The 27,500-nt window shown below is 46.3% G+C and overlaps 1 protein-coding gene across 3 annotated transcripts in view; it reads right to left on the bottom strand.

Moving 5' to 3' along the window:
- The window catches only part of PITPNC1 (phosphatidylinositol transfer protein cytoplasmic 1), a 263,091-nt gene that overhangs the window by 22,855 nt on the left and 212,736 nt on the right, over window positions 1–27,500 (bottom strand). For all 3 annotated transcript variants that reach the window (XM_039235924.1, XM_039235923.1, XM_039235926.1), the window contains one exon: window positions 868–1,023. In XM_039235924.1, coding sequence (XP_039091855.1) covers window positions 868–1,023 — 156 coding nt within the window. The remainder of the gene's footprint in view (window positions 1–867; window positions 1,024–27,500) is intronic.

The following is a 27,500-nucleotide window of genomic DNA, read 5'->3' as shown; positions in this document are numbered from 1 at the left end:
GAGGTATTACAAAGGGCAGTGCAAAACATTACATTTTCCATTTGTTTCCATGAGAGTAACGGTCACGTTAGAAGCCTCTAACAAACTTAAATCCTCACCAAGTGATGATTTCCTGCTACAAAATTAACATGTTTAGCTAAAGTGGGTATACAATTGAAATCTGTGTTTGGAGGCTATTAATAATCCTTTGGCAACAGAATTATTAAATGACCAGAAATACTGAGATGTACCATCTACAGGACCATTGTGTTGTATCTTAGGTGTCTATATCTGCAAGATCTTTTGAGTGAGAATAATCTTGGGGGCTGCACACACAGATAAGCACTGTGTCTCCGCCTGGAATCCAAGTACCCGAGTACCAAGTACAAGTACTTTGGCCCGCAACGAGGTTAGCCTGATGCCAAAGGGAGAAGTATGTTGTGAAAACCTAATTTCCTGAATATACTCATCCAGTAGATGTGGAGGTCATGGAATGATAAACGGCAGCACAAAACATCAAGTTAAACCTGGGTGTAAAATGCATTTTCACGAAAACAGAGTTTTCGAGATGCAGTTTGCTCATGTTGGCTCAGCACTGTGCAGGTGTGGTGTGTTGTGCATTCCGGTTCACAATAAAGACACTCATGGGGGCGCCTGGGTGGCTCACTTGGCTAAGCATCCAACTTTGGCTCAGGTCATGATCTCACGGTTCGTGGGTTCAAGCCCCGCATCGGGCTCTCTGCTGTCAGCACAGAGCCTGTTTTGAATCCTTTGTCCCCCTCTTTTTCTGCCCTCCCGCTTCTCAAAAATAAATAAACATTAAAAAAAAAAAAAAAAAAAGACAAGTCACTGTGTCCACAGTCCAGGAACTGCCCTTTATTCACTTACCTTGTGTACGAATTGTTCCACTCTGGTCTGAAGCCCCCAGACCTCGAACTTCACGGTCACTAGCTTGTAGGAACACATGATGGGTTGATGACTATCTCTCCAGCCTTCCCGTAATTGGCCCCGTCCTGTCTTCTCTGACTTGAAGTGTTTAGGATCCTGAAAAAGATATATCAAGGAAATTATAACTTTAAAGTTTAACCATCATTTATATAGGAAATGTCCAGAATAGGTAAATCAATAGAGATCAACAAGATGAGTGGTTGCCAGGCGCTGGAGTCACTATTAATGGATAAAAGGGTTCCTGTCGAGATGAAGATATTCTGGAATTAGGCAATGGTGGGAGTTGCATAACTTTTGTGAATACACTAAAACCCCCTGAATTGTACACTTAATTAAAAGGGTGAACTAATATACATCTCAATCAAAAAAGGGCTTACTGTGTAAATAAACAGTACAATGACAGCTCACTCATTCACAGGTCAAAAACGTGATTTCTTTATTTATTCATATTTAAAAGATTTTATTTTTAAGTAATCTCTGCACTCAAATGCATGATCCTGAGATCAAGAGTCACAAATTCCACCGATGTAGATAGCCAGGCGCCCCTTAAAAATGTGATTTAAAGCCAGATTTGTTACAGTACATTGTATTTTTTCCTCTGACCTTAGGTTCAATAAACTTTACAAAAAATATGTAAAGTTTATGTACTTTTTTATGTCCAACTAATTACTGGGTGTGTAAGGTGTTTCAACAACTTTGGAAAATTGCTCAGCAATGTCTAGAAATATCTAAGAGCTAAGCATATGCCTATGACCTCATAATTCAATTTCTAGGTGAAATGGGTCCATTTGGCCACCAAAAGACTGTATTAGAACTTTCACAATAGCTTAAAAAAATTTTTTTTAATGTTTACTTATTTTTGAGAGAGAGAGAGCACAAACAGGGGAAAGGCAGAGAGCGGGGGGCGGGCCGGGGGGGGTGGTCACAGAATCTGAAGCAGGTTCCAGGCTCCGAGCAGTCAGCACAGAGCCTGACATGAGGCTTGAACCCACAGTGAGATCATGACCTGAGCTAAAGTTAGATGTTCAACTAACGGAGCCACCCAGGTGCCCCAGACTGAGTTTTAGACATAAGATATGTGTTATATTTTTATTAAAAAATGAAATAAAGGGCCCTTGGCTGACTCAGTCAGTATAGCACGTGACTCTTGATTCTGGGTTGTGAGTTCGAGCCCCAGGCTGGATGTGGAGCCTACTTTAAAAAACAAATAAAATAGTTAAAAACAAACAAACAAGCAAATAAGTAAGAAAGATTAAAAATTGTTTTAATGTTTAACCATTTAATATTTCCTGATGATTGCCATGTGGAAATCAGCTACTTTTTAGTTCATCAGAGGATTATTTTTCAGAAGGGATGTATTATTATTATTATTAAAAATTTTTTTAAATGTTTTATTTATTTCTGAGAGAGAGAGAGAGAGAGAGACAGCGTGAGCAGGGAAAGGTCAGAGAGAGGGGGAGACACAGAATCTGAAACAGGCTCCAGGCTCTGAGCTAGCTGTTAGCACAGAGCCCGACGCGGGGCTTGAACCCACGAACCGTGAGATCATGGCCTGAGCCAAAGTCGGACGCTTAACCAACTGAGCCACCCAGGCGCCCCATGGGATGTGTGAATTAATAAAGTAAGAGAAAATGAATATATACATATACACCTAAAATATTTTTATTTATTTTCCCAGCTTTGAGTTATTAACATATAACACTGTGGAGGTTTAAGGCATACAACGTGTATGATTAAAAAAAAAATGTTTAAACACTTATGTGGCGGATGATTTTCGTTACCATGCGATGACTGCGCTGGGGACTGCTGCCCAGCTGTCTCGGGGCCCCTCCAACCACAACCCTGAGCCTGCTCAGGGGGATGTGGGACTTTGGAGGAAATGAGCCTCCCAAACACAGCGGAGGCCACAAGATGAAGGAGAATGAGGCTCCCGCCCAAGAGAGACCTGGGAACCCTGTGCAGGAAGGGAGGTAGCCTGAGACTCGGAACTGGATCAGCTTGGACTGCCCCGGCCCTTTTAACTCAGCCAGGATCGTGCCTCAGGGGCAGGTCCAGCGGGTAAAAGCAGGATGCTTACAGCGAGAGGCAGCTGTATCCCTGGGGTCTGGCTGAGGCTCTGGCAGGGCCATCTGGCTTGGCTCTGCGGGGCCTGCAGGCCGCCCCTGCCTCCCCTTACCAGCCTGCCTCTTGTGGACAAGCCTTTGGCAGGGGCGGCTCCCCCAGAAAACACGGCACACCCCAAGACCACAGGAGGCCGAGGCCAGGCCCTCAGTGACGTCCGGGCAGAGCCCACAGCCTCCCTGCCTCGTTGTCTGTCCCACTAGCCGACATTCCCCACGCTGCTGCCGGGGTGACCTCCCCAATGAGACCCGGTCCTGTTGCTGCCTGCTCAAAATCTGTCTGCAACACCACGACCTCAGGATAATATTAAAATGCCTGGCGTGAAATACAAGGCCCCTTTATGATCTTGCCTACCTTTCTCGCAGCTTTTCTGGACCACTAATCCAAAGCCACACCTTTCCCTTCAGCCTTATGAAGCTCCTGCATCCCCAGGCTCCAGAGTTCCAGAACCTTCTAGGAAAGTGTCAGTTCTTCTTCCTGAAATATTTTCTCCCCAGCCAACTCCTCCACTTTGCCTAACTCTTCTTTTCCTTGTTTAAGACTCAGCTTGAGCGTCCCCTCCACCCAGAACACTGTCCTGTGGCAACAGAACGAATGCTCTTCCTTTGCTTCCAAAGCTTCTTTTGCCATGAACCTGCCAGGTGGGCAGGACTCTCGTCACTGGTAAGTTCGTCCATCTCCACAAGACCACAGCCACCTTGAGTTCAGTGGATCCTGAATGCCCACGATCCTGGTACGCAGCACACGCTGAACAAATGTTTGTTGAATGAATGCCTGAATTCTGTTTGGACCCATCACACACACACACACACACACACACACACACACACACACACACACACAGTTGGGCATCAGAATCTTAGCTACATTTGGGGGTAAATCTTTACGTGAAAGACAGGTTAAAAATGCTATGTGCATCATTACAACTGTTGGCAAGGATGTGAACAAATTAGAACCCTCACATATTGTGAATGGGACTATAAAATAGTGTGGCCACTCTGAAAAACAAGTGGGTCGTCCCTCAAAAGGTTAACACGGAGTGACCATTTGGCTCTGTGATTCCACTCCAAGATACCTACCCAAGAGAACTGAAACCTATGTCCATGCAAAGACTTGAACATGAATGTTCCAATTCATAATAGCTCCAAAATAGAAACAACTCAAATGTCCATCACCTGATGAATGGACACACAAAATGTGGTCCCTCCATACCATTAAAAGTATCCAGCCATTAAAAGGAATGAAGTACTGATCCATGCTCTAGCATGGATGAATTTTAAAAAACATTATGCTAACTGAGAGAAGCCAGTCACCAAAAACCACATTGTATAATTCCATTTATCTGAAATATCCAGAGTAGACAAACCTACAGAGAATGAAAGCAGAGTAGTGGCCTGAGCTGGGGTGAGGTGGTTCAGGGTAATGACTGCTATGCAAACAGAGTTTCTTTTGGCGCTGCTGAAAATGCTCTAAAATTGGATATAAGGTGATGGCTTACAACTCTGTAAAAATGCAAAAAGCCCTTTAACGGTACACCTTAAATGGGTAAACATTATGTTATGCAAATTATACATCAACAAAGCTGTGAAAAATACACAAAGGCAATATAGAAAAATGCCACGTGCTACCTTAGTCGGATTTTTCAGGGTATGTACTACTTCTGAGTTTCCTGATAAAGCAGTATTATAATAGTCATTATCCTAAGCATTTACTGAATGCACAGTGTGGGCACAGTAGAGAACCACATATTACATTATGCTCTCCCTTGACCTGGTTTCTTTGCCCTGAGGGGTGTGGGAGGGCAGCAACTGTGTGTGTGTGTGTGTGTGTGTGTGTGTGTGTGTGCGCGCGCGCGCGCGCGCATGCAGCCTAGAAGGTGTGGGCTGTGTGTGGTCACAGAGCACTTCCCTCCATCCAGAATGGACTCTGCTCTACTTGGATGATTTTCATTCTCTGACCTTTCCCTAGCGTCCCTCATTGGCATCGGTTGTAGGAAGACACTGGGCCTGGAGGTAGCAGGGACCAGAGTGGGACAAATATATAATTAATGGAATACTCAACTGACAAAACAGATATGAAAGAGAAGGAAGGAAAAGAGAATGCACAGTAAGTATCCCATGGGAGTAAGCGCTCTGTGAAGGGAAGAGCTGACGATTTGAGTACGGGTTGCACTTTCGAATCTTTGGTACCAATATTGCCATGCTGTGTTTTTATCACCTGAACCAACTCAGAAACGACCACTGAAATATATTTACAGGCCTGGAAAGATTATGTTAATTTAATCACATGAACCAGGAAAAAGGCACAGGCATAGGGTCTGGCTCACGGCAAGTGTTCAATTGATGTTAGCTATTAGTGTACTTCTAAGGCAATCTCAGATGCACTGGAGTAACATGACCAATCCTGCAGTCAAGGGCAGAGACACTAATGCTTTTCCAAAGCACCCTGGAATTACTGATAGAAGATTTGATGGTTTAAGGCCATGGGACTAATCCCTGCCTACCCCATGTTCCTACACTCTGTAATGGCACTGAGAATAAAAAGAGAAAACCAATAAATTAAGAGGAATCACCAGGAGACTATGGTAGATAGTCTCCAAAGATGGCCACCAACAATTCCTTCCCTCTCTGTGCCAGTTTGCTGTTCCTCCTACCAAGAGATGGAGGTTATCTCCCCTCACTTCGAATCTAGGGTGGCCGAGGTCATGCTTTGACCAACTGCAAATGGCAGAAAAGACACTGTGTCAGTCAGCCCTCTAAAGGAAGCTAGAAACCAGAAGCCTGACACAATGTACAAAGTCTAGTCTGAGTCCCCTGAGCCCACCATGTTGGGAGGAAGCCCAAGCTAGCCTTGCAGAGAAGCGCTCACCCATTCCAGCTAAGAAGCCAGCAGGCATTTGAGGGAACAGGTCAAATTTGGTATTTCAGTCCAAGCATATGCAGTGAGGAACAGAAGATCTGCCCAGCTAAGCCCAGTCAGAACTGCAGAATTGTAAGAAATAATGCCCCATTGTTGTTTTAAGCCACTGAATTCGGGAGTGGATGGTTACTTAGCAAGAGGTAACAAAACAAGATGCATCACGTGGATTACGAAACAAGTGCAGTTAACAGGGCTCACCAACGATGAAAAGAGTCAATGCTGCTTTGTTCTTTTACAGAACACACCAAAAGTTCATACAAAAGCCACATGCCCGAAAGCCACAAAGAAGGAAATTTACAGCTGCCACGTAGTTAATGTGAGTTAAATACAGGGGCTGGAGTATAAATAGTATTAAATAGGGACGGTTCGTTTCTTTTGCCATCTGTCTACTGACTTTCCAATGAAAGGCAAATGAGGAGTACAATTATCAGCACACGGACAGTAACTCTCTTTAAAAAAAAATTTTTTTACATTTATTTATTCATGAGAGACAGAGAGAGGCAAAGCATGAGGTGGGGAGGGGTAGGGAGAGAGAGAGAGGGAGACACAGAATCCAAAGCAGGCTCCAGGCTCTGAGCTAGCTGTCAGCACAGGGCCTGATGTGGGGCTCCAACTCACGAAGCATGAGATCATGACCTGAGCCAAAGTTGCACCTTAACCAACTGAGCCATCCAGGTGCCCCTGGACAGTAACTATCCTGAGGCTCAGAAGACACGGCCTTCATGCTTTGGCTGACCAGAATACACATAGGCAAACCCTTGAGAACCTGAGAGGAGGTTGCCCTTTTTGAGTTAGCAGGTGGGTAATCAAACCACAGCAAACCACAGAGCCAGCACGCAGCAAGGTGCAGAAGGCAGGAAGACAACCCTCCCCGCACCCCAGACGTGGAGGAGACAAAGGACCCTGCAAACAGAGCAAGGGGCCACGCACAGGAAGTAGGGGAGTGCAGTAAAGGCCATGGCTGTGGCCTGACTGCCTTGATGCCTCTCGGATCTTGTGCAGGGCTCACAAGATCTTGGTGGACGGGCTAGCCTTAGCTCATTTCTTGGGCTGACAACTTGAGTTTGAAATGGTACCTGTTCCAGAATCTTCATATACATTCCAGGCACAGGCTCCTCAAGTAATAAAGCAAGACTCTGCAATACTGAACATGGAACACTGGTAGGTTTCCAAAACAGTGAAGAATCAATCACAGGGCCTCAGAGCACCTATCAGCTCTGACTAAGCCTGGAAAAGTCCTGTCTGCACAGCGAAAACCACGGAGATGCTAACACCTCTGTGTGGCTCCTGACCACGCCGTAGAAGCACCAGGTAACAAGGAGGAGACTAGAATCCCAGCTTCCCTAATTCTAGGCCAAATGTTTGTTCCACTACATTTACTTTTCATATTAAACAGCAAAGGGTGTTTTTGTTCTAGTCAGATGCTAAAGAAGCAATTAACAATTGGGTTTTTTATGGCAATGGTGGGTTGATTTTTTGCAAGTCTGGTGTCATATCTACAGCTGCTGATTTCATCTAGTAAATCTTATATGTGGCCTACAATTAGGGATTCACTTTCAAAGAGAGGGAGGGATGTAAAGGAGAGGATTTACCAGAGGACTCTAACCAAAACCCAGGATCAGAAATGCACATCCAGCTGAATGCCTCTAAGTGAAAATGAAAAAAAAAAAAAAAAAAATCTAAGCACTGGCTCTTATCTGAAATATCTGGTCACTGCAAACCTTTCTCCTTGGTCACGTTCTACCCCTCCTCCACCCTTGCCCATGCACCGCCCCCCACATCCATTCCAGTTGAAATCATTTTTTTCAATTTCATTTTCTCACTTGAGTTTGTGAACATAAATGTCTAAATTGCCCCGTTCACACATCAGTTGACCTTTCCTCTAACCTTTTAAATTTTTAAAATTTCTGGTTTGTGTTTCAACAGCTTCTGTACTATTTTGGTCCTGACCAAAACTCTGTTACAGGATTTACTCGTTCTTTATAAAATCCTTGGATTCTTCTTAGGTTTTAAACATTCATTTCCAGGTTTCTTTATTTTCAGTTGAAGTTTGTGAAGCTCCACCTTCATCGTCAATATTACAAATTCCACACTTTCCCATACTTTGGCTTTCTTTTTACAACGACACCAATCACATTGGATTAGGTCCCACTCAACCTCATTTGAACTTGGCTCCTTCTGTAAAGATGCTATTTCTGGGGCGCCTGGGTGGCTCAGTCAGTTAAGCGTCTGACTTTGGCTTGGGTCATGATCTCGTGGTTCGCAGGTTTGAGCCTCGCATCAGGCTCTGTGCTATCAGTGCAGGGCCTGCTTTGGATCTTCTGTCCCCCCTCTCTGCCCCTCTATCACTAATGCGCGCGCTCTCTCTCTCTCTCTCAAAAATTAAAAAAAGATGCTTTTTCCAAATAAGTTTGTATTCTCAGGTACTAGGGAGTTAGGGCTTCAACATATCACTTTTAGGGGACACAACTCAACACACAACAGTGGGTCATAATTTTCACAAGGCAAACCTTACAGGGTCCCATGTAACTAGCTCTTGCGCAGCCCGCCCACCCACTGGGTTAGGGGTACTGAACCTCATCTGAATCTCACTTTGGCTGCAGGTGGACCCACTGGCTGGGAACATGTCAGGCGGCAAGTTCCTCTGGCTGGGGTCTTCTAAATTCATCCATGACGAGAGCCCTGGCTCCGGAGCCTGCTGGGATTTCCCAGCCTTGGCATATGGCAGATGGGGCCCTTGCGGTTACTTATGGCCCATCTGTACAGACGGAGGGGAGCTGGTGCCAGGGCTGTCTCCCAGGCTAGACGGACCAACTTGGTGAGGGGAAGGAAAAATTCTTCCTCTGCCTTTCAAGGTCTTCCAGCTGGACTAAGAACTCAATTTACAGGAGACAGATTAATAGGAGGCAAAACCTCAAAGTTTTATTATGTGAGCACAGAGGGCCAATAATTGAGGCCTGAAGAAATTACCAAGGTAGGCTGTTTCTACATTTTTAAAAAATGTTTATTTTTCAGAGGGGGGCGGGCAGAGAGAGGGAGACACAGAATCTGAAGCAGGCTCCAGGCTTTGAGTTGTCACCACAGAGCCTGACACAGGGCTCTAACTCACAGACTACAAGACCATGACCTGAACTGAAGTTGGATGCTTAACCGACTGAGCCACCCAGGTGCCCGTTTTCATACTTTTTAGACAAAGAGACAATAAATCTTGTGAGGGCTTGATAGAGAAAACTTAACTTTGGGAGCTTCAGTTAGGAAGCTCTAAACAGAGTTTGGGCTGGGGTAGTAAGTACATAAAAACATAACAAAGGTTGTTTATATAGGCTTCTGTGCCCATCTCTGGAGACGAAGATGTCTCTACCTCCTGATGAGGCTTCCTTTCACAAGGGAGATTTACTTCCTGCATTCAGGGGGACAGCCGAGGGCCTGAGTGTCCTTTTTTTTTTTTTAAGATTTTATTTTTTTTAAAGTAATCTCTACACGCAATGCAAGACTTGAACTCACAACCCTGAGATCAAGCGTTGCATACTCTACCGACTGAGCCAGCCAGGCATCCGGGAGTGTCCTGCTCGCACAGCCGATCTCTTAAGTAACTCTTATTTAAAATAATCAAATGCCAGAGCGGCACATTTCGAACAGCCTGTCCTTGGTCTCCACCTTGGCCATGCCTTCCATGCAGGTGCATCTTCTTTCGAAGGCCTCGGCTCCCTAGAGTCAGTCAGACCTCCAGGCCTCATCCATCTTGCACCTGGACAAAGCAGAACAAAGGTGAGGCCGAGGGCCTCTCGGTGAGCACAGGCCTTGTGAGACTGCGTCTCTGTGTTTGTTAGGATCAGTCTCACACCCGGGAGGTGCAAGGAGGAGCTTCCCAGAGGTCCTGGCCTGGCTGGATCTCAGCTTGCATCTCAGAGGCCATATTATCAGTCCACATTCACCGAGATTTAAAGTCTCCGTGATTAATTATGCTTTCAATTTGAACCACAAAGGACTAAAGCCAACAAGGACTTGCCCTGTTAATTGAAATTAGAAGTTTTTGAGAAATGTTAAAAATGAAATAGGGCTAAGCAGTAACTGGGTAGCAATGGTTACATTATGTAACCATAATACTCAGTCCTAAAATAGGGATGAACTAGCAACATTTATCAGATTTTTTCCCCCTGCATTCTTGGAGTCTTAAAGACTCCAAAATGGTGAAGATATTCTCATTTCCCATCAATGAATGGCATTTCAACCAGGTGAGATTCAGCTCTGAATTTGGACCCAGATTACTTGAACTTGAATGCTAAAAGCAATGCACATAAAAAATTAAGGAGCTTTCAAAGCAGCTAGTCACAACAGACCACATATTAAAGGATCCCATTCATATGAAATATCTCAAACTGGGGAATCTACAGAGACAAAAAGATTAGTGGTTTCCTAGGGCTGGGGTGGGACTGGGGGGTAGAAAGTGGGGGTGGGGGAAGGGGGGTGGGGGGTGGAGGGGGAGGGGAGTGATAGTTAAAGCATGCTGGGTTTCTTTTTGAGGTGATGAACATGTTCTAAATTTGATTGTGGTGATGGTTGCTCCTATCTGTGAATATACTGAAATCCATCAAATTCTCTACTTGAAATGGGTGATTGTATGGTATGTGAACTCTTTCTCAGTAAAGCTGTTGAAATTAGACAAAACAAAACTAAGGAGCTTTCAGAGTGTGTTCGAGAAGTGACCTAAAACTTTACTTAAAAGGTCAACTGCTGTGCATCAGCTTAAAACACACACACACACACACACACACACACACACACACACCCCAACCCTGAATGCAAATTGTAGCCACAAGCAGCCAATTCTTGCTTTGTTAGCAGTTAATACCTAAAGTGCTATTTTTAAAGCATTTGCTCTTGGCACTCAAGTGTACCACAAACGCTGAGTGATTTGTGCTATTCCTCTGCAAAGTGACTTAAAGGAGCTTGACTTATAAAGTGCTTCTGACCTGCAGAAAGGCAGAGAAAAGGGGGTGTGTGGTGGGGAGGTGTCTGGGTGTGTGTTCTGAGCCCTTCTCAGTTATAATTCAGGGCCAGAAAAACTTGAAACTCTCTATTTGAGGAGGGAGCACGAGAATGGAAAATTTGAGCACAAACCACAAAACAATTTAATAGTCGGTGGTCTCTAGCCGGGAGGGTGACCACTGCTGACGCCTGTTAGGACTGAGGGAGAAGATTAAATCAAGATAATCCTTAGAGATGATCAGAAGAAAGAGAAGGCGGGAAGGAAAAGTAACCGTACTAGCTAATGTTTCTTAGATGCTTGCTGTGCACCAGAGCCTGGATCAAGCACTTCAGATACACTTTTCCATTTCACCCTCTATAATATGAGACCTATTCGAGGTGAGGTAACGTAAGGTGAGGCCCCCAGATGGCCTCAGGATGAAGCTGGTTACAGGAAGCTCTGGTGCGGAGGGTGGAAACCCTCAGCCCCACCCGCTGAACATTGGGGAGGGAGAGAGGGGGGCTGGAGATGAAACTATAAAAACTCTTGACGAGATCTGGAGAGCTGGATGTCGACACAGGGGTGCGCCATGCCTGGAGAGGGCAGGGAAACTCTGCACCTCCCCCCACCCATACCTCGCCATGTGCATCTTTTCCATCTGGCTGTTCCTGAGCTGTACTCTTTGTAACAAACCAGTAAACCTAAGTAGAGTGTTTTCCTGAGTTCTGTGAGCCTTTCTAGCAAATTCTCCAACCCGAGGAGGAGGCTGAGGGAACCCCTGATTTGTATGGGTGGTCCCAGACTTGTGACCGGTGTCTACAGTGGGAGTGGTCTTGTGGGACTGTGCCCTTGACCTTGTGGGGTCTGAGGCCACAGTAGTGTCAGAACTGAACTGACTTGTTGGACACCGGGTCGGTGAGGCAGAGCTGGAGAACCGGCTGGTCTCAGGGCAAATACACCAGAATTCTCCCAAAAATCTCAAAACGCGATCATCTTCGTTTTGTATGATGACCAAGGGAATGTCTGCATCCTGCTCCCAGACGGACTCGCTCACATTTCCACCCCAGCTCCCGCCACGGGCTCCTTCCACAAGCCCCCTCCTTCAGAAATCTCCAGATGGGCAGTCGGCATCAATGTCTGTGTCCCCCTACAAACTTCTGGGGCCGCTTTTCAGTCTCGCCCCTGTCCCACAGGGGGCGGTACTGGGGGCGGACCTGGACGTCTGCAGCTTGGCGAAGAGTCAGCTGTTTTGCAGATGTCCCAGTTTCTGTAATTAATTCCCTCAGAATACTCCCTTCACGTGGCTTTGGGGTTAGGCAAGAAGTGTACCCCCAGTGAACTCCCCTCCACCCTCTCCAAATACAGACTAGGAGTGGGGTGGGTAGGGGCCGGGGTGGGGTGGGAAGACGGATGACCAGAGCCATGATGGGAGGGCCAGCCTGGCCCCCTCAGTCCCAGCCCTGCAGAGAACCTGGCCTCAGTGATTAGCAGCTGCCTGTGGAATGTCGAGTCCTAACTCCTTTGTCCCCAGCTTCGGGCCTGGCTCCCATTTCTAGAGCAACCAGAGACAGCGCCCTAAAAACCTGTTATGTAACACTAACCTGTCCTTTCTGCACCAACACATATGACTTTATATTTTTAAGATCACCTTATCAAAACCGGTACGGTTGCTCAAGGGCACACTGCTAAGAACCACCGTCTTACTGTGTGTGACAGTGAGGCCAGGCACCAGCTCTCCTAAAACCCCGTGAGGCAAGCTCTTCCCAAAAAGGAGGGTGGTTCAGAGTTGGCTCAGTTTGCAGCCTTTGAACTGGGACTGCTCGCTGTGGGCTGTCCCTGCTCACTCCGATTTTAGCAGTGCTGTTTGGACACAGGCTATGACGCACGAGGAGCCTTGATCCATACCGAGGACATACAATTTGGCCCTTAGATAGCTTGATAAATCAAAAGCTCGTAACAGACTAACAAATATTCTTGATGAGTTGGAACATGGCAACAGCGATCAGCACTGGATTAACTGTCCCTAAATCTAGCTTGCCTTTCATGTACTGTATTATTTTGGGAAACCTGGACCTCCAACTTGAAGAGAAACCAGGATAGAGATGTTCGCTCGGTCAAACAATCTGTAATCTGAAGGCAATAAAGGGTTTTCATTTTTAAAGCTGGAGTAGATTTCAAACACATTTTAACTTTAGGACCCATTTCACTTTCCCAAATATAGTATTATTGGGAATCCCAATACATGTAGAAGGCAGGTGAAAGCGACAAGTGGATTCCTAGGGCTATTTCAATCTTTATTGTTGGACACAGTGCATTTCATTATTTACTGGGCCCAAAAGTACCTCTGCGGGGCCCAAGGCTCTGTGGAAAGAACTAGGGAGGCAAGAGAAAAGGCTTTGGAACAAGACACCCCTGGGTTCGAATTTCTGTTCTAGCAATGACTACCTGTGTAAACCTGGGCAGGCTACTTAACCTCAAGACTGCTGGGGTGCCTGGGTGGCTCAGTCAGTTAAGCGTCCAACTTCGACTCAAGTCATGATCTCACAGCTCGAGAGTTTGAGCCCCATGTTGGGCTCTGTGCTGACAGAGCCTGGAGCTCTTTGGGATTCTGCGTCTCTCTCTCTCTCTCTCTGCTCCTCCCCTGCTCATATTCTGCACTGTCTCTCTCTCTCAAAAATTATTAATAAACATTAAAAAAAAATAATTTCCAGGACTGTTGTGGGGATGATTGGACGAGAAAAGGGATGTTTCCCAAACTGGGTTCTGGAGGTATCTCTTTAGGGGCTAAGACATTAAAAAAATTTTTTTTATTTTAAATCCTGCACTACCCAGTTCTAGGAAGGCCAGTTTTTATTTTTTTCCAGTCCATAGGTTTGTTTTGTCCAATCCACTATTTTCTAGAATATTCACAAAGAGGACAATTTCCCCCAAAGATGTGGAGTTCTAGCAGATCATTAAACATAAGGAGGGCTTAAAAGGGACTGAAAAGGCCTGTTCTCCTAATTACCCTGTCTTTCCCCCAAATCCTCCATTCATACAGTCAGTGAGGCTCTGGGTTAATGAGGTACATTTAGACCGGAAACCAATCCGGTGTTTTTTCAAAGACAGACAACAATTGTACCTCCAGCTTTAACCGAAGGAACCAGCTGGGTGGGGGGAAGGTCAATCTCTGGGGTTGGATACTTTGGGGTCTAACTCGAGGTTTCAGAAACTTCCAGCAAGTTATTGAAGATTCTCTTGGCTTTAGTTTCCTTATTTATAAAATGGAGGCAATATGTATTCTATTGGCTGTCAGGCTTAAGTGATACAACTGAACAGAAACAACTTAGCCATGACTTTTATTTTTCTTAAAAGTTAGTTCTTGTCCCTCTAGGTCTGGGTCTAGCCCTTCTGTGAGAAATCTGTTGAAACTTCTAAGGCCCAAATTAATGAGCTGGTAATTGTATGTCTTTCTCTGGGCCCCTTAAGAGAGACAGGCAACTTAATAGCACCTATTCTTTCCTGGGTATTTTTGGAGCAGAAGCTGAACAGTTGTACTTGGGAGTCTGAATAAAGAGAAGAAGTGAAGGAGAGAATCACAGGGTCACATCTTGTTTCTCGAGGGGAAAAATACGACCTCCGTCATCAGACTTGCAGCCACAGATTCTTAGAGAGCTAGTTGGGAAAAGGCTGGGATGAGATGTAGCCCAAGGATCTGCTGGACACGGATTAGTCTTGGAGAGAGGAAATTAACTTAGATGGGGGTCAATCTGAAGCCAGTCTCCAGCTCAGAGCAATTTAGGAGGAAACCTGCACAAATGTATATTATAATTAACACCACTGGCTGGCAAGGAAGACGCTGATGCGACTCCCCAGATGGTATCAGATTCCCAACAGATGGAATGATATTCAAAGGCATTGACCCCTCCCCTTAGTAGGGAAACAGGCAGTCTTCCAGGCTTAGGTTGTTATTACCTTTTCCCTCCACAAAATTAAATAACAAGAAGATGGTATAAAAACTTGAAGACAGAGAAAAAAGAATAAGAAAAACCAAAGGCTTGAACACAGAAAATGGAGCTTTGGTAGGCAGAGCTGCCTTATCTTGAATAGATTATAGATGTGGAAAGATACTCCTCTTCTTGGCCACTGGGTAAGCACACTAGGCCACCTGACCCTGTGGTGTTGGCCAGCTCTGACCAGGAGCTCCTCCCTGATATGCCAATCAAATAACCATTTTCCACATGTGTCATGGCATACAAAAAGTTGGGAAGGTCTGCTCTGAGGCTATTTCCCCAAACCTGGTGCATTTTTACATAGATCCTTGAGTCCTGTCTTCCAGCATCTTGTTTGGTAAGTCTAGGGTAGGGTCCAGATATCTGCAATTTTTTTTTTTTTTTTTTTTTTTTTAAAGCTGCCAAGGTGATTCTGACCTGATTTGGGAGCTTTAGTCTAAGGGCTAAGAAATTCTGGTGCTTTGATTTAATAAAACTAAAAATAGCAGAGGCTGATGTAGCTGGTCCAAGTCCTGAGCAAGTTGTGGATTTAATGCCTGTTTTCTTAAAAGTATGGAGGGAGGTTCTCCATGGGATAGAATTGAAGAGCTTGGTTCGGTCTGTTCACTTTTGGCTGAAAGCCTTGGGCCTTTTGGCTCCTACTTTCTTCTTTTAAAGTCTTAAAAGTTACTCTTTTAAAATACACCTGGTAAGAACACTGGGCAGCGACAGAATGCCCACACGGCCTTGGGCACCATTTTGGACTCCAGTGCCACAGACAACCTGAAGTTAGCATGACAAATGGTAAGTATAACTGCTACGGTTTCTTAGAGGTGAAGGATCAGAGACATGTGCACTTCTGGCTTCAGATAAAATAATAACAGAAGAACTAACAACATAGTTGTTAAAAAGTCTCAGCAATTAAAAAAAAAAAATGGCCATAGTTTCTGAAGGAACTTGCTGTACCTGCCGAGAATGCCGTGATCTTGAGAACTAGAGGGATCAGAACCAACCTTCCGTTTCTCTTCTCCTTTCAGCTATGCCAACAGGTAGAACGCAACACGCAAACTCCCAGAGCACCATTCATGGCAGCCACTTTCCGAACATACATGGTTCCCCCTGCGCAACCATCTCAGCAACTCATCTGCAGATCTCAATACCAGAGCCCAAGCAGGCGGAAGGGAATATTTATTAAATGCTTACTATGAACCAGAGACAGCGCTAGTCATTTTATGTATGTATGTATGTATGTTTTATTTTAGAGAGAGAGAGAGAGAGAGAGAGAGAGAGAGAGAATGAGTGTGAGTGGAGGAGGGGCAGAGAGAGAGAGGGAGACAGAATCCGAAGCAGGCTCCAGGCTCTGAGCTGTCAGCACAGAGCCTGATATAGGGCTCAAAGTTACGAACTGTGAGATCATGATCTGAGCTGATGTCAGATGCTCAATCAACTTGAGCCATCCAGGCGCCCCTGTACTAGTCATTTTAACGCCGTGCCTTTCACATCACATCATCCCATCCCATCCTGCCATCTCTCCATCTCCTCGTTTGAAAGGAGGAAGAGATACAAGATACAGTAATTGGGGGCCATGCAGCACAGCACAATGACTGTAATCACTTCGGAGGCGTCTCGGAGCCAAGGTCCCTTAGTATCTTAGGGTTGAGTCATTTTCACATGGAAAGCATGGGTGGGAATCCCCACCCATAGGCTCTAGAGGCTATCTTCTGCATAGATCCCTCTACAACAAACCTAATTATTTCTCCCTTTTATGGATGTTCTGCATGGATGAGTCCTTCCTTTTGGGACATGGAGCCATTTCCCAAGGACTTTTTCTTTTTAACAGTAGGCTTCATGCCCAGCATGGAGCCCAATGAGGGGCTTGAACTCACGGCCCTGAGATCAAGCCCTGAGCTGAGATCAAGAGTTGGAGGCTTATCTGATTGAGCCACCCAAGCACCCCGGCCCCGAGGACAAAAACTATCGAGTCAATGATCCAGTGCCACAATCAACAACTCAACGCCTGGCAGAGACTTAGAATCTCTGGTTTTGATCTGTTATTTGGGAATTCATTTGCCTCAGTTCTGTTTGATCTACTTGGTCTGGGCTTTCACTACCTGATCCAACTGGTAAGATTTGATATTCTGAGCACTAAGCTCTAGGGGACCTCATTCATGCAAATTACTGCAGCAGTTAAAAATTTTTTTCCTTTGAAAAATTAAAAAATGAAAACCTTTTCTCTACGCTGGAGTTGGGCACTACTGTTTTCTTGGTAAATTTGGGTTTGCTTAAAACACTGCAGTAGTTTCCCATAATCAGGCCAAAAAAAACAGCAGTGGTTTTAAGAATCAGCACTAGGTATGGTACTTTGGCAAGACCTGGTGACCCAGCTTTCTTTTGTTTGGAAGAAATGAGATCCTAAAGAGATTATCTATTTGTTCCTAGGGATTATTAGTCTAAAAATGTGGTAGCCCAGGTTGTTGAGGGCTGGACTGCTGTTTGATGCCTTTTCACTTCTTTTTTTTTTTTTTTAATGTTTTATTTATTTTTGAGAGAGAGAGACAGCATGAACAGGGGAGATTCAGAGAAAGAGGGAGTCACAGAATCCAAAGACAGGCTCTAGGCTCTGAGCTAGCTGTCAGCACAAAGCCCGACATGGGGCTTGAACCCACGAACCGTGAGATCATGACCTAAGCCAAAGTTGGATGCTTAACCGACTGAGCCATCCAGATGCCCCAATGCCTTTTCACTTCTAAAAGTTCCTGTTCAATAACAAAATATCATCGCTGTCGAGATGGCTGAAGGCTGCTTGTTCCTGAAAGGGATGGCGCAAGGGAGAGAAGCAGGTTGATGGAGTTGGAGGATCACCAACCTGTTGGCGTCAAGAAGCCTGGCCTCGCCAACCCTTGAAGGAGTTAGACTCTCTGGAGAGGTCACAAATGGAGGCCCCTAGCATGGTGGCCGGTGGCCCCTGCTTTGAAGGCCCTCTGCTACTTGCAGAATAAAATCCAAATTCCTTAGCTTGGCATTCAAGGCTCTTCTTCCCTTCTGATTTAGTCAGTTATTCAGACCCCTGAATACGCACTGGGATTATGACTGCCTTTGCCCTCACTACGCTGGTCCTCAGCCTTACTCATCTTCAAAATTCAGTTTGCTCCCATACATGTATGGGTCAGAAGGTAATTAAAAATTTTTTTAATGTTTATATATTTTTGAGAGAGACAGACAGAGCATGAGCAGAGGAGGGGCAGAGAGAGTGAGAAAGAGAGAGAGAGAGAGAGAGAGATACAAAGAATCTGAAGCGGGCTCCAGGCTCCGAGCTGTCAGCATACAGCCTGATGTGGGGCTTGAACCCATGAACTGTGAGATCAGGACCTGAGCTGAAGTTGGACGCTTAACTGACTGAGCCACTTAGGCACCTTTTTTTATTTGAGAGACAGAGAGAGAGAGAGCTCGCGAGCGAGTGGGGGAGAAAGGCAGAGGGAAAGAGAGAGAATCTTAAACAAGCTCTATGCCCAGCGTCCAGCTCAACGCAGGACTTGATCCCACAACCCTGGGATCGTGACCTGAGCCAAAGTCAGACACTCAACTAACTGAGCGAGCCACCCAGGGGCCCCATAATCTACAGAAACATTAGAACAACACAGAGAAGATATCACACGAGATGCATTATCACAGCAAGAGAATGGAAACCCTCTCAAATGTCCAGCAAATGAGGAATGGCATAAATATGGCATAACTATACACTGGCACATCATACAGCCTTTACAAAACCTGCTGGGGACACATGTGCTGCCACAAAAACATGGCAAGCTTATATTGTTAGTGAAAACATATGTTGCAAAGCGGTACGGTGTGGTATAGTTGCAGAGTGTGGGCTTATTGTTATAAAATAATGTTACTTATGCATTATGGCATTATGTTTAAGTATAAACATTGGAAACACCAACTTTAACAACAGCTATCTCTGTGATGAGGCTTCATCGGACATTTGGTTTTTCGATGTTATATATTCCTATGTTTTTTTTGTTGTAGTGTTTTACAAGGACTACCTCTTACTTTGTGAACAAAGAAGAAAGACCGTCATTTCTGAAAGGACCCACTCAGATTCCACCACTCCTCTGAAGTCTGTCTTGATCACTTTTGTTTGGAGAGCTGCCCCCTCCCTGAAATTGTGTAGTGATGACGGAGCAGAGTTTCAGGGGAGTAAACCTCACCTGTCTGTGAAGCCATTTGGTCTGCTGCCTCCTGCTCTTCCTCAGCCTTTTATGTTGTGATACCTGGGTCACAGGCTTCTTAAAAGTGAGGGCGTCCCATTTTTTCCCTCTACATCTGCTGCTCTGGCCACTTCCAGAGGCCCCGCCACCCTAAGTCCTTCCTTCTCTAAAGCACTGGCCTCACGGAGACCCTGCCACAGAGGAGGACTCTGGGGCCTGCGATGTAGCCTCTGATGTTAGGTCTGTCACCAGGGAGCACTCTGGAGGCAGAGGGTGTTCCCTCCTCTCCACGATACGTTCAGTCCAACTATCCAGAGGCAGCAGGCCCCCAGTGCGATAGAAGCCATCACAAACCAGCTGCGTTACTCTCAGAAAGAAACAGACAGATGGACAGACGGAGGGAAAAGATGACAAGAACAACCAACAGCAAAGCGAACTCAACGATGTACCCCGGTGTGAGGCAGCAGTGTTAAATCCGGCCATTTGCAGATAACTGAAAATTTTTGCCACCCTCAGTCGCCAACATGAAGATCAAAATGAGAAGATTTTAATTTGAGGGAGCTAAGTAGTTTGGATGAAGCACTTTGTACGGAAGGTACAGCAAAGTGTGACAATATTTACTCATTTGGTCTCTCTGTTCCCATTCTGTGGCCCACTGGACTTAGCAAACAGCATTTAGTCTCTCACCCTGGGTGGTTATTGGAAAGGTAGGATGTTTCTCTCTTTGTTCTGTTCTTTTCCCTTAAGAGAGAATTCAACAGATGTTTAAATCAGTGTGACCAATGAACTGGCTGCTGGTCTAGGAAGACTCTAGAATCCATGGGCTTACAGACAGAGTTCTAAGGAATCCCCTTAGGCAACCAGCTTAAGGGGAATGTTCTCAAATTCTCCCTCCTCTGTGCTGTCCTAATTCAATTACACAGCTTCAGAAGTTCAAGCTTCTGGGACAGCCTCACTCACATTAGCCCTTCCCTTCATCACCACCCGAGTTCAAAACAGTGTAAATTTCTCCATTTTAATTATTATGCTCTAGGGGCGCCTGGGTGGCTCAGTTGGGTCTGACTTCAGCTTGGATCATGATCTCGTGGTTCATGGGTTTTCGAGCTCAGCGTTGGGCTCTGTGCTGACACCTCAGAGCCTGGAGCCTGCTTTGGATTCTATGCCTCTCTCTCTCTCTCTGCCCCTTCCCCACTCGCACTCTGTCTCTCTCAAAAATAAATAAACATTAAAAAAAAAACCCACCTTATTATGCTCTAGGGGCACCTGCGTGGCTTATCAGTTAAGTGTCTGACTTCAGCTTAGGTCATGACCTCACGATTTGTGGGTTCGACCCCTGCATGGGGCTCCACACTGGTTCCTGCCTGGGATTCTTGCTCTCTCTTCTCTCTGCCTGTCCTCTCCTCATGCTCTCTCTCTCTCTCAAAATAAATTAAAAAAATTTTTTTAAATTATCATGCTCTATCACTGGTAAGATGGGGACTTCTTTTACATCCCCGTAAATAAAGTGAAAGAGGAATTTCTGTCATTTAAAAAAAAAGATCAAGTTCAAAGGTAGAGACTAGACACACCATGGCCTCTAGCCTCAGTGCCTAGCACAGAGCCTGGCACAGAGTAGGCCCTTAATAAACGCAAACTGAAGAAATTCACTAAAGAGTCTTGCTACTGGGGACACCTGGGTGGCTTAGTTGGTTAAGTTTCTGACTCTTTTTATTTTCCTTTAAATGTTTATTTATTTTTGAAACTGAGCACAGGTCGGGGAGGGGCAGAGAGTGAGAGAGAGACACACAAACAGAATCTGAAGCAGGCTCCAGGCTCCGAGCTGTCAGCACAGAGCCCGACGCGGGGCTCGAACCCACAAACCACGAGGTCGTGACCTGAGCTGAAGTAGGATGCTTAACTGACTGAGCCACCAGGCACCCCCAAGTGTCTGGCTCTATCTCAGCTTGGGTCTTGATCTCACGGTCATGAGTTCAAGCTCTGGGCTGGGCTCCATGCTGGGTGTGGAGCCTACTTTAAAAGGTAATAGATAAACAAACAAACAAACAAATAAATAGTCTTGCTACTAATAGGTTTTACTAAACTTCCTTTCCTTGGATTGGCCTACAGTAGGGTTTCTCGACTTAGTCACTCCTGGTGTTTGCGGCTAGAGAATGCTCTGCTGTGGGGGCCGTCCTGTGCATTTGTGGCATGGGTGGCACTCTCCTAGGCCTCTCCACCCACTAGATGCCATAAGCACACAGACCCCTGTCCATGGTGACAATCAAAAATATTTCTAGACGTTGGCACACATCCCGTGGCAGGAAAAATTGTCCCCTCTTTGCTTTACATAAATCAATGAAGATTAAAAACCACAATAACAACAAATAAAGCACAAAAAGTTGTCTATTTATAAACTTCCTCCACCAGGTAATTACATTCCCTGCTCCTTTCTACTCAAGGCATGTCTGAACATTTAGAAGCATATAGGCCTCCCTCCACCCCCACATTTGTCCCTGGGGGAAACTGTGGTGGCAGCACCATGGAGGCCCACACAGACATCACTGTGTCTGCTTTATTTTTTATATGTTTTATTTATTTTTGAGACAGAGCGAGACAGCATGAGCAAGGGAGGGGCAGAGAGAGAGAGGGAGACACAGAATCCGAAGCAGGCTCCAGGCTCTGAGCTGTCAGCCCAGAGCCCGACGTGCAGCTTGAACTCACAAACTGTGAGATCGTGACCTGAGCTGAAGTTGGATGCTTAACCAACGAGCCACCCAGGTGCTCCTCACTGTGTCTGCCTTAATCACGGAGGCAGAGTGCCCGACTCTACATTAAGCCGACACTGACGGCTTCCGAGTTAGCACTCTGTAAGCCGGACTCTTGAACTGCTGGGCTGTGGGCTGTAGGCTGTTGGGACGTGTCCCTGCGCCCCCAAACTGCCAATTCAGCTCTGCAGGTCTGGGCTCCCGGCTCGCGCCCTCCGCAGGCACGATTCGACATAGTATACAGAGTTCCTCATTCCTGGGCTGGGACCTTCACTTTGAAGCCTTGGCAGAGCATGAGAGGTTTGGGAAGGAACTTCTTTCTGGCAGAGCAAAGAACCCAGGTATCAACTGCCCAACAAGTACAACCTGTTCAGATTTCGGCTTCACTTCCTCTTTCCTGCTTCGGGGGTGTTAATGTGACTTGGTGCAAAGAGCTTTATGATCAGTGGGGGCAGGTCCATGGTGGGGCTGTGCTGCGGTGAATGGAAGGGCTCCCTGTTTCTGAGAAGTCACACTGCTTTTTGTTTTTTTTTTTTTGCAGAGTCTTGCAATGGTGATGAAAACAAAACCCGAGGCCGAGAGGCTCTTGGGAGGTGAAGCTCAGGCCCTTGATATGGACAGGAAATGGCATCACTGCAAAATGAGAATAAGGAGCGCATGGTGCTGTCACCTGATCCCGGGTCTCCAGAGTGCCCTTCTGAATCTCCGGTGAGTGGCGGTACAAGGTGCTGCCAGTCGGAGGGCACCCAGTGGAAAATTCCCAGCTCCAGTCACCTTAACGAGAGAGGCGGTCTGGCCTCTCGTGTGGCCCGGAGGTTTCCAGGGAGAAATGGAAGGAGAAAAGCAAGTGCTTCCATCCGCTGCCTCCTCGGCCTGGACAGCGGTGCGTGTGACCGGAGCTGGGAGGAGACAGGTGACCCACATAGCCCTGGTCTGAATGCATAAGCATCAAAAAAAGCAGAGCGGCATCGGCCCACTAGCGCTTTAGCTTTCTCCGTGGAAAATGTGTTCCTATTTATGATGCTGACATAGTCAACTTACAAAGATAGATTGGAAGAAAACCTGCAGAGCTGTATGCCTTGGATTAAAAAAAAAAAAAAAAAAAAGGAACTTTGATTCACAACTGTTAGCTTAATGGTAACAAATTCATTTTCTTTGCTGCTGGAAGGAGACGAAGCCCCCGGCTTTCACTTATTCATTCAACAACCGTCTTCTAAGCGTCTGCCATGTGCTGGCGGTGGACTAGCTGGGAAGGGACAGTGAAGGGAGAAGACAGCTCTTGCTTTCGCCAGGCTCATCAGATAACCAGGAGGCAATATGAAGTAGCACGCTCTGCGGACGGTGGCTGGGGAAGAGGGGTGCCCAGGAAAGGCTCCAGAGGAGAAGTTCGCCAGCTGAGTTGTGCAGAGGTGGGGAGGGCCAGGGAGTGGAGAGGGCAGAGGGCCCTGCTAAGGAAATGGGCTTCCTCCCAGCCAGTGAGGGGGTTGTAAGCAGAGAATGACAAGGTCAGTCATTTTTACGGTGGGGAGGAGGAGGTTAATTATTTAGTGTGCCGAGTGGAAATTTATTTGGAAATGGTTTGCGTTTTTAATCGGTCGCTTCCCTCGTTCTGAGTCCCTGGCTGCTGACACACAACCAAACGAGTGTAGGCGACTCCCTTCTCTCCCTTCCAGTGGGTTCTGGATCCTGGAAGTCGAATGATGTGAGGCTGGGCTCTCAACGGAGACCCACGGAGCACACATTTCCTAAGAGTTTAATGGAGGCTCCCGATTATGCCTTTTCCTTTGTGGTCTAACTCTCAGGGCAAGTGAGGAAGTGTTCCACCGGCAGTGTAGGCCGGGGATCCTCTGTGAAGGGCTACTTGATGGAAAGTGTGCAGGGCTGAGTGCTCTGGGGCCCCTTCCTTCCATAGCCGCTAAGAAGTCCTGAGACTCCAGGACAGGCAGGGTTGGCTCTGGGTGGGAGCCCGAGTGGCAGAGTGGGAGAGCTGGATCCCAAGTTCTGTCCATCTCCAGTGAACTTTTCCTCTAGGGCAGTTTCCCTAGGGTGTCACTAGCCTGGGCACGAGTGACATTTGGGGCCAGGGGTGGGGGGTGGACACTGTCCTGTCCATTATGGCATGTTTAGCAGCATCTTTGGTCTCTACTGGCCAGCTGCTGGTAGCGTCCCCAAGTTGTGACAATCAAAAATGTCTCCAGATGGGGCGCCTGAGTGGCTCAGTCGGTTAAGCAGCCGACTTTGGCTCAGATCATGATCTCGCAGTTTGTGGGTTTGAGCTCTGCATCGGGCTCTGTGCAGACAGCTCAGAGCCTGGAGCCTGCTTCGGATTCTGTGTCTCCCTCTCTCTCTGCTCCTCCCCTGCTCACACTCTGTCTGTCTCAAAAATAAACATCAAAAAAAATTTTTTTAAAAAACAAAATAAAACACAAAGAAAGTCTAACAGCATTATTAAAAAAAAAAATGTCTCCAGATATTGGAAGCATCCGTGTGGGGTGAACTGCCCCCAGTAGCCACTGCTCTACAAGACAGCCTTCGTTATCATCTTACTGGCCCTCCGGGCAGCACTATGTGCCAACGGGGTCACTCCCTTCCTCCTGAAACGTGTATTCTTTCATGCACTTTCTGTGTCATCTTCGAACTCTCTGCTCGGTTCTTTGTAGATTCCTGGGGCCTCCCCATCTTCTTCCTGATCCCCAAACGCAGCCATCCCTGAAGCCTGGACTTGATCTCGTTTACTGCTTATACTTTATGCTTTCTCCCTCTCATTCACCCCCAGGATTTTCCAAATATTTTCTATTTTCCAAATATTCTCTCATTTGTCACCAGCCCAGATCTCTCTAGTCTATGCTCTAGACTTATTTCTATGTGCTTTGGGTGTCTCGCTGGTATCACAGAATCTATCTATCTTTCTCAGAAATCCACTCTTCAACCCTGTTGACCTGTCGTCGGATCCACTAAACCTCAAGGTCATCCTGACACCTGCTTTTCTCTCATCTTCACATCCAGTGTGTGACCTATCCCTGTCAATTCTGTCTTCAAAGTCGACCTCAAAACAATCTGTTTCCAGCCACCACCAGTTCAAAGCACCACATAATGTGAAAAACCAATAATGCAGATAACTCCAATGGCCTCCGTGGTTTCCTGACCTCCGCTCTGCTTTTCTCCAGCCCATTCTCCATCCAGAGCAATCTTTCATAATTTTTTTATGTTTATTTATTTTTGAGAGTGCACATGCGAGCAGGGGAGGGGCAGAGAGAGAGAGAGAGAGAGAGAGAGAGAGAGAGAGAGAGGGAGAGAATCCCAAGGAGCTTCCATGCTGTCAGCACAGAGCCCAACACGGGGCTCAGTCTCACGAACTGTGAGATCATCACCTGAGCTGAGATCAAGAGTCTGACGCTTAACTGACTGAGCCACCCAGATGCCCCCAGAGCATTCTTTTAAAAGCACAGATCAGATCATATGATGCTCAGCTTTAATTTCGGCAACAGCATTCTGCTCCACTTGAATAAAGTCTAATTGTCTTAACATGGCCGCGTGTTCCTTTCCAACCTTTGTTGTGCCATTCATTCTTTTTTTTCTGCTGCCGCCGCCATGTTGGCCTTCTTTTGCTCCCTACACATGTCACGTCAAGGCCCCCACACATGCTGTTACCTTCTCCTGGGGCCCTGTCCCTCAGCTCTTTTCATCCTGCGGGTCTCAGTATGTCATTTCTTCTAGAACATCTTTCCTGCTTCCATCCTCTCAAATTCAGCTTCCCCACCGTGGTCTCTCCCTGCATGCTTCCTTATGGCACCTGTGACTTGTAACTCCATCTGTACTCATGTGATTCTCTATTGCTGGCTCTCCTGCTAGACTGGACGTGTCCTGAGGGAAGGATTCTCAGCGTCTCTTCTGCTCATTGCCATGTCACCATCTTAATAGTGCTCTGCGACGCTCAGTGAGGACTCGGGAAACATCTATTGGATGAATGACTCCTCACCTCTCGCTTCCTTGGCCAAATGGCATCCAGAAAAGAATGTTTTGCAGCCAAGAGAAATGAATGACCGTGAAGAATGAAGAAAAAAGCTCCCTGAATGTCTGTGTAAATGAAAAGAACCTTTCCAGGGATGGTTCTTGGAGCACAAAGCACAAGGAGATGAATCAGGCACCCACAGACTAGAGAAGAGACTTGTTGATTTCGTCATTAGTATTCCATATTTATCCTAAGACTTTCCACCAAATCAAGAGGGAACTCCTTGAGAACCAGGCAGGACCATGACAAAGCCATCTAGGAGGAAGAGCTGAAATTAATACAGAGTCTTCTGCCTTCCTGGAAGGCCTGAGCTCACAAAGAGGTCAGGACGCCCAGGGAGGTCAGCAGCCCTCACCCAGGCTGAGGGAGCCCCCTAAGTGACGGGACACAGCTTCCCTGCTGAGGTGCATGGTGCTCTGATGCATCACTGAGGCCCCGTAGGTATTGGAGGACTTGATATGAAACCACAGGAGAATCTCCTCTGTACAATGAGAAGAGGGGAGGCCAAGGTTCTTCCTGTCTGCAGGTCCAGATACGCAAAGAGTATTTCACTTTGTTTTTCTGAAAACTCATGGGTGTGGTTGGCGGCAGTATGCGGTATAAATGGATGACGCTAAAAAGCTCAGTCTTTGAGTCAAACTGAGAGTGCTTCACATTGGCCTCTCCCCATCTTTTGAAGAAGGGACAGTGGCTGTAAGGCTCACGCCCGCAATCAAACAGCTAAGCATTTGTTAAGATCAGGTTAAGATCCTAAAATGTGGAGGCAAAAAAAAAAAAAAAAAAAAAAAAATCCGAACCATATTGGGAGCCCAGTTGGTAGAACAGTGGAATTCATTTTTAACAGGTTTATTTATTATGTCTTAAATCAGCCCTAATGAATCTAAGAGAAGAGTCTCAAGGTCCATGTGTTACGGCTCAAGGACGAGTCTGGAGCCCTGAGTCCAAACATATTGTGATTGGCTGCCTGTTGCTAAACAACAGAAATAGCCTTGCATCTGCTGTCAGCACAGGGCTGGGATGTTATTTACAAGGGGGTCACCCAAGTTCCACCAGCAGCCGTTAATAAAATACGAACGGGATATAAATGGGGACTTGCACCAACAGTAAAATCACGAGGTTGGACTGAGGCACGCGATGGATTCTGGCAGGGTGGATGCTGTAGAAAAAGACACGCTCTTAAATTTACTCTCAGTCGAGAATGGAAAAAAAGAGAAGCCCTCATGAAGGCACTTCCTGTTTTGAGAGCAAAGTTCTGTGTCAAGATGAGCTGTTTCCGTTTTCAATATTCACTCAGAGGATGGAGAGAGCATTTTCTTTGTGTTACGCCCCAAAGATACAAATAAAACCCCTCGCAGAGCAGATGGGGAGACGGGCTGTGCAGGGCCTGGCAAACAGGAAGTCAGAGGTGCCCATTGTTTTTTAGAGAATGGTATGTTTGGATATGTTTGGATAAGGTTTGGCCTTATGAGTAGTATTTTGCTACCCGGAATGATGGCAGAGCTGGGGAGACAGGAAAACTAAATGGAAATGGAGTGGCAGCCAGGGCCCTGAGGAGTAGGAACTTAATTTGGAGACTCGTTGAATCAACACAGAGATGGATGAAAGTCTCCCGGGTTAGGACTTACT

Source organism: Hyaena hyaena, unplaced genomic scaffold (assembly GCF_003009895.1).
Source record: "Hyaena hyaena isolate Hyena2069 unplaced genomic scaffold, ASM300989v1 scaffold_104, whole genome shotgun sequence".
Lineage (NCBI taxonomy): Eukaryota > Metazoa > Chordata > Mammalia > Carnivora > Hyaenidae > Hyaena > Hyaena hyaena.
Note: the sequence above shows the minus strand (reverse complement) of the source record. Positions and strands in the feature narration are given on the sequence as shown.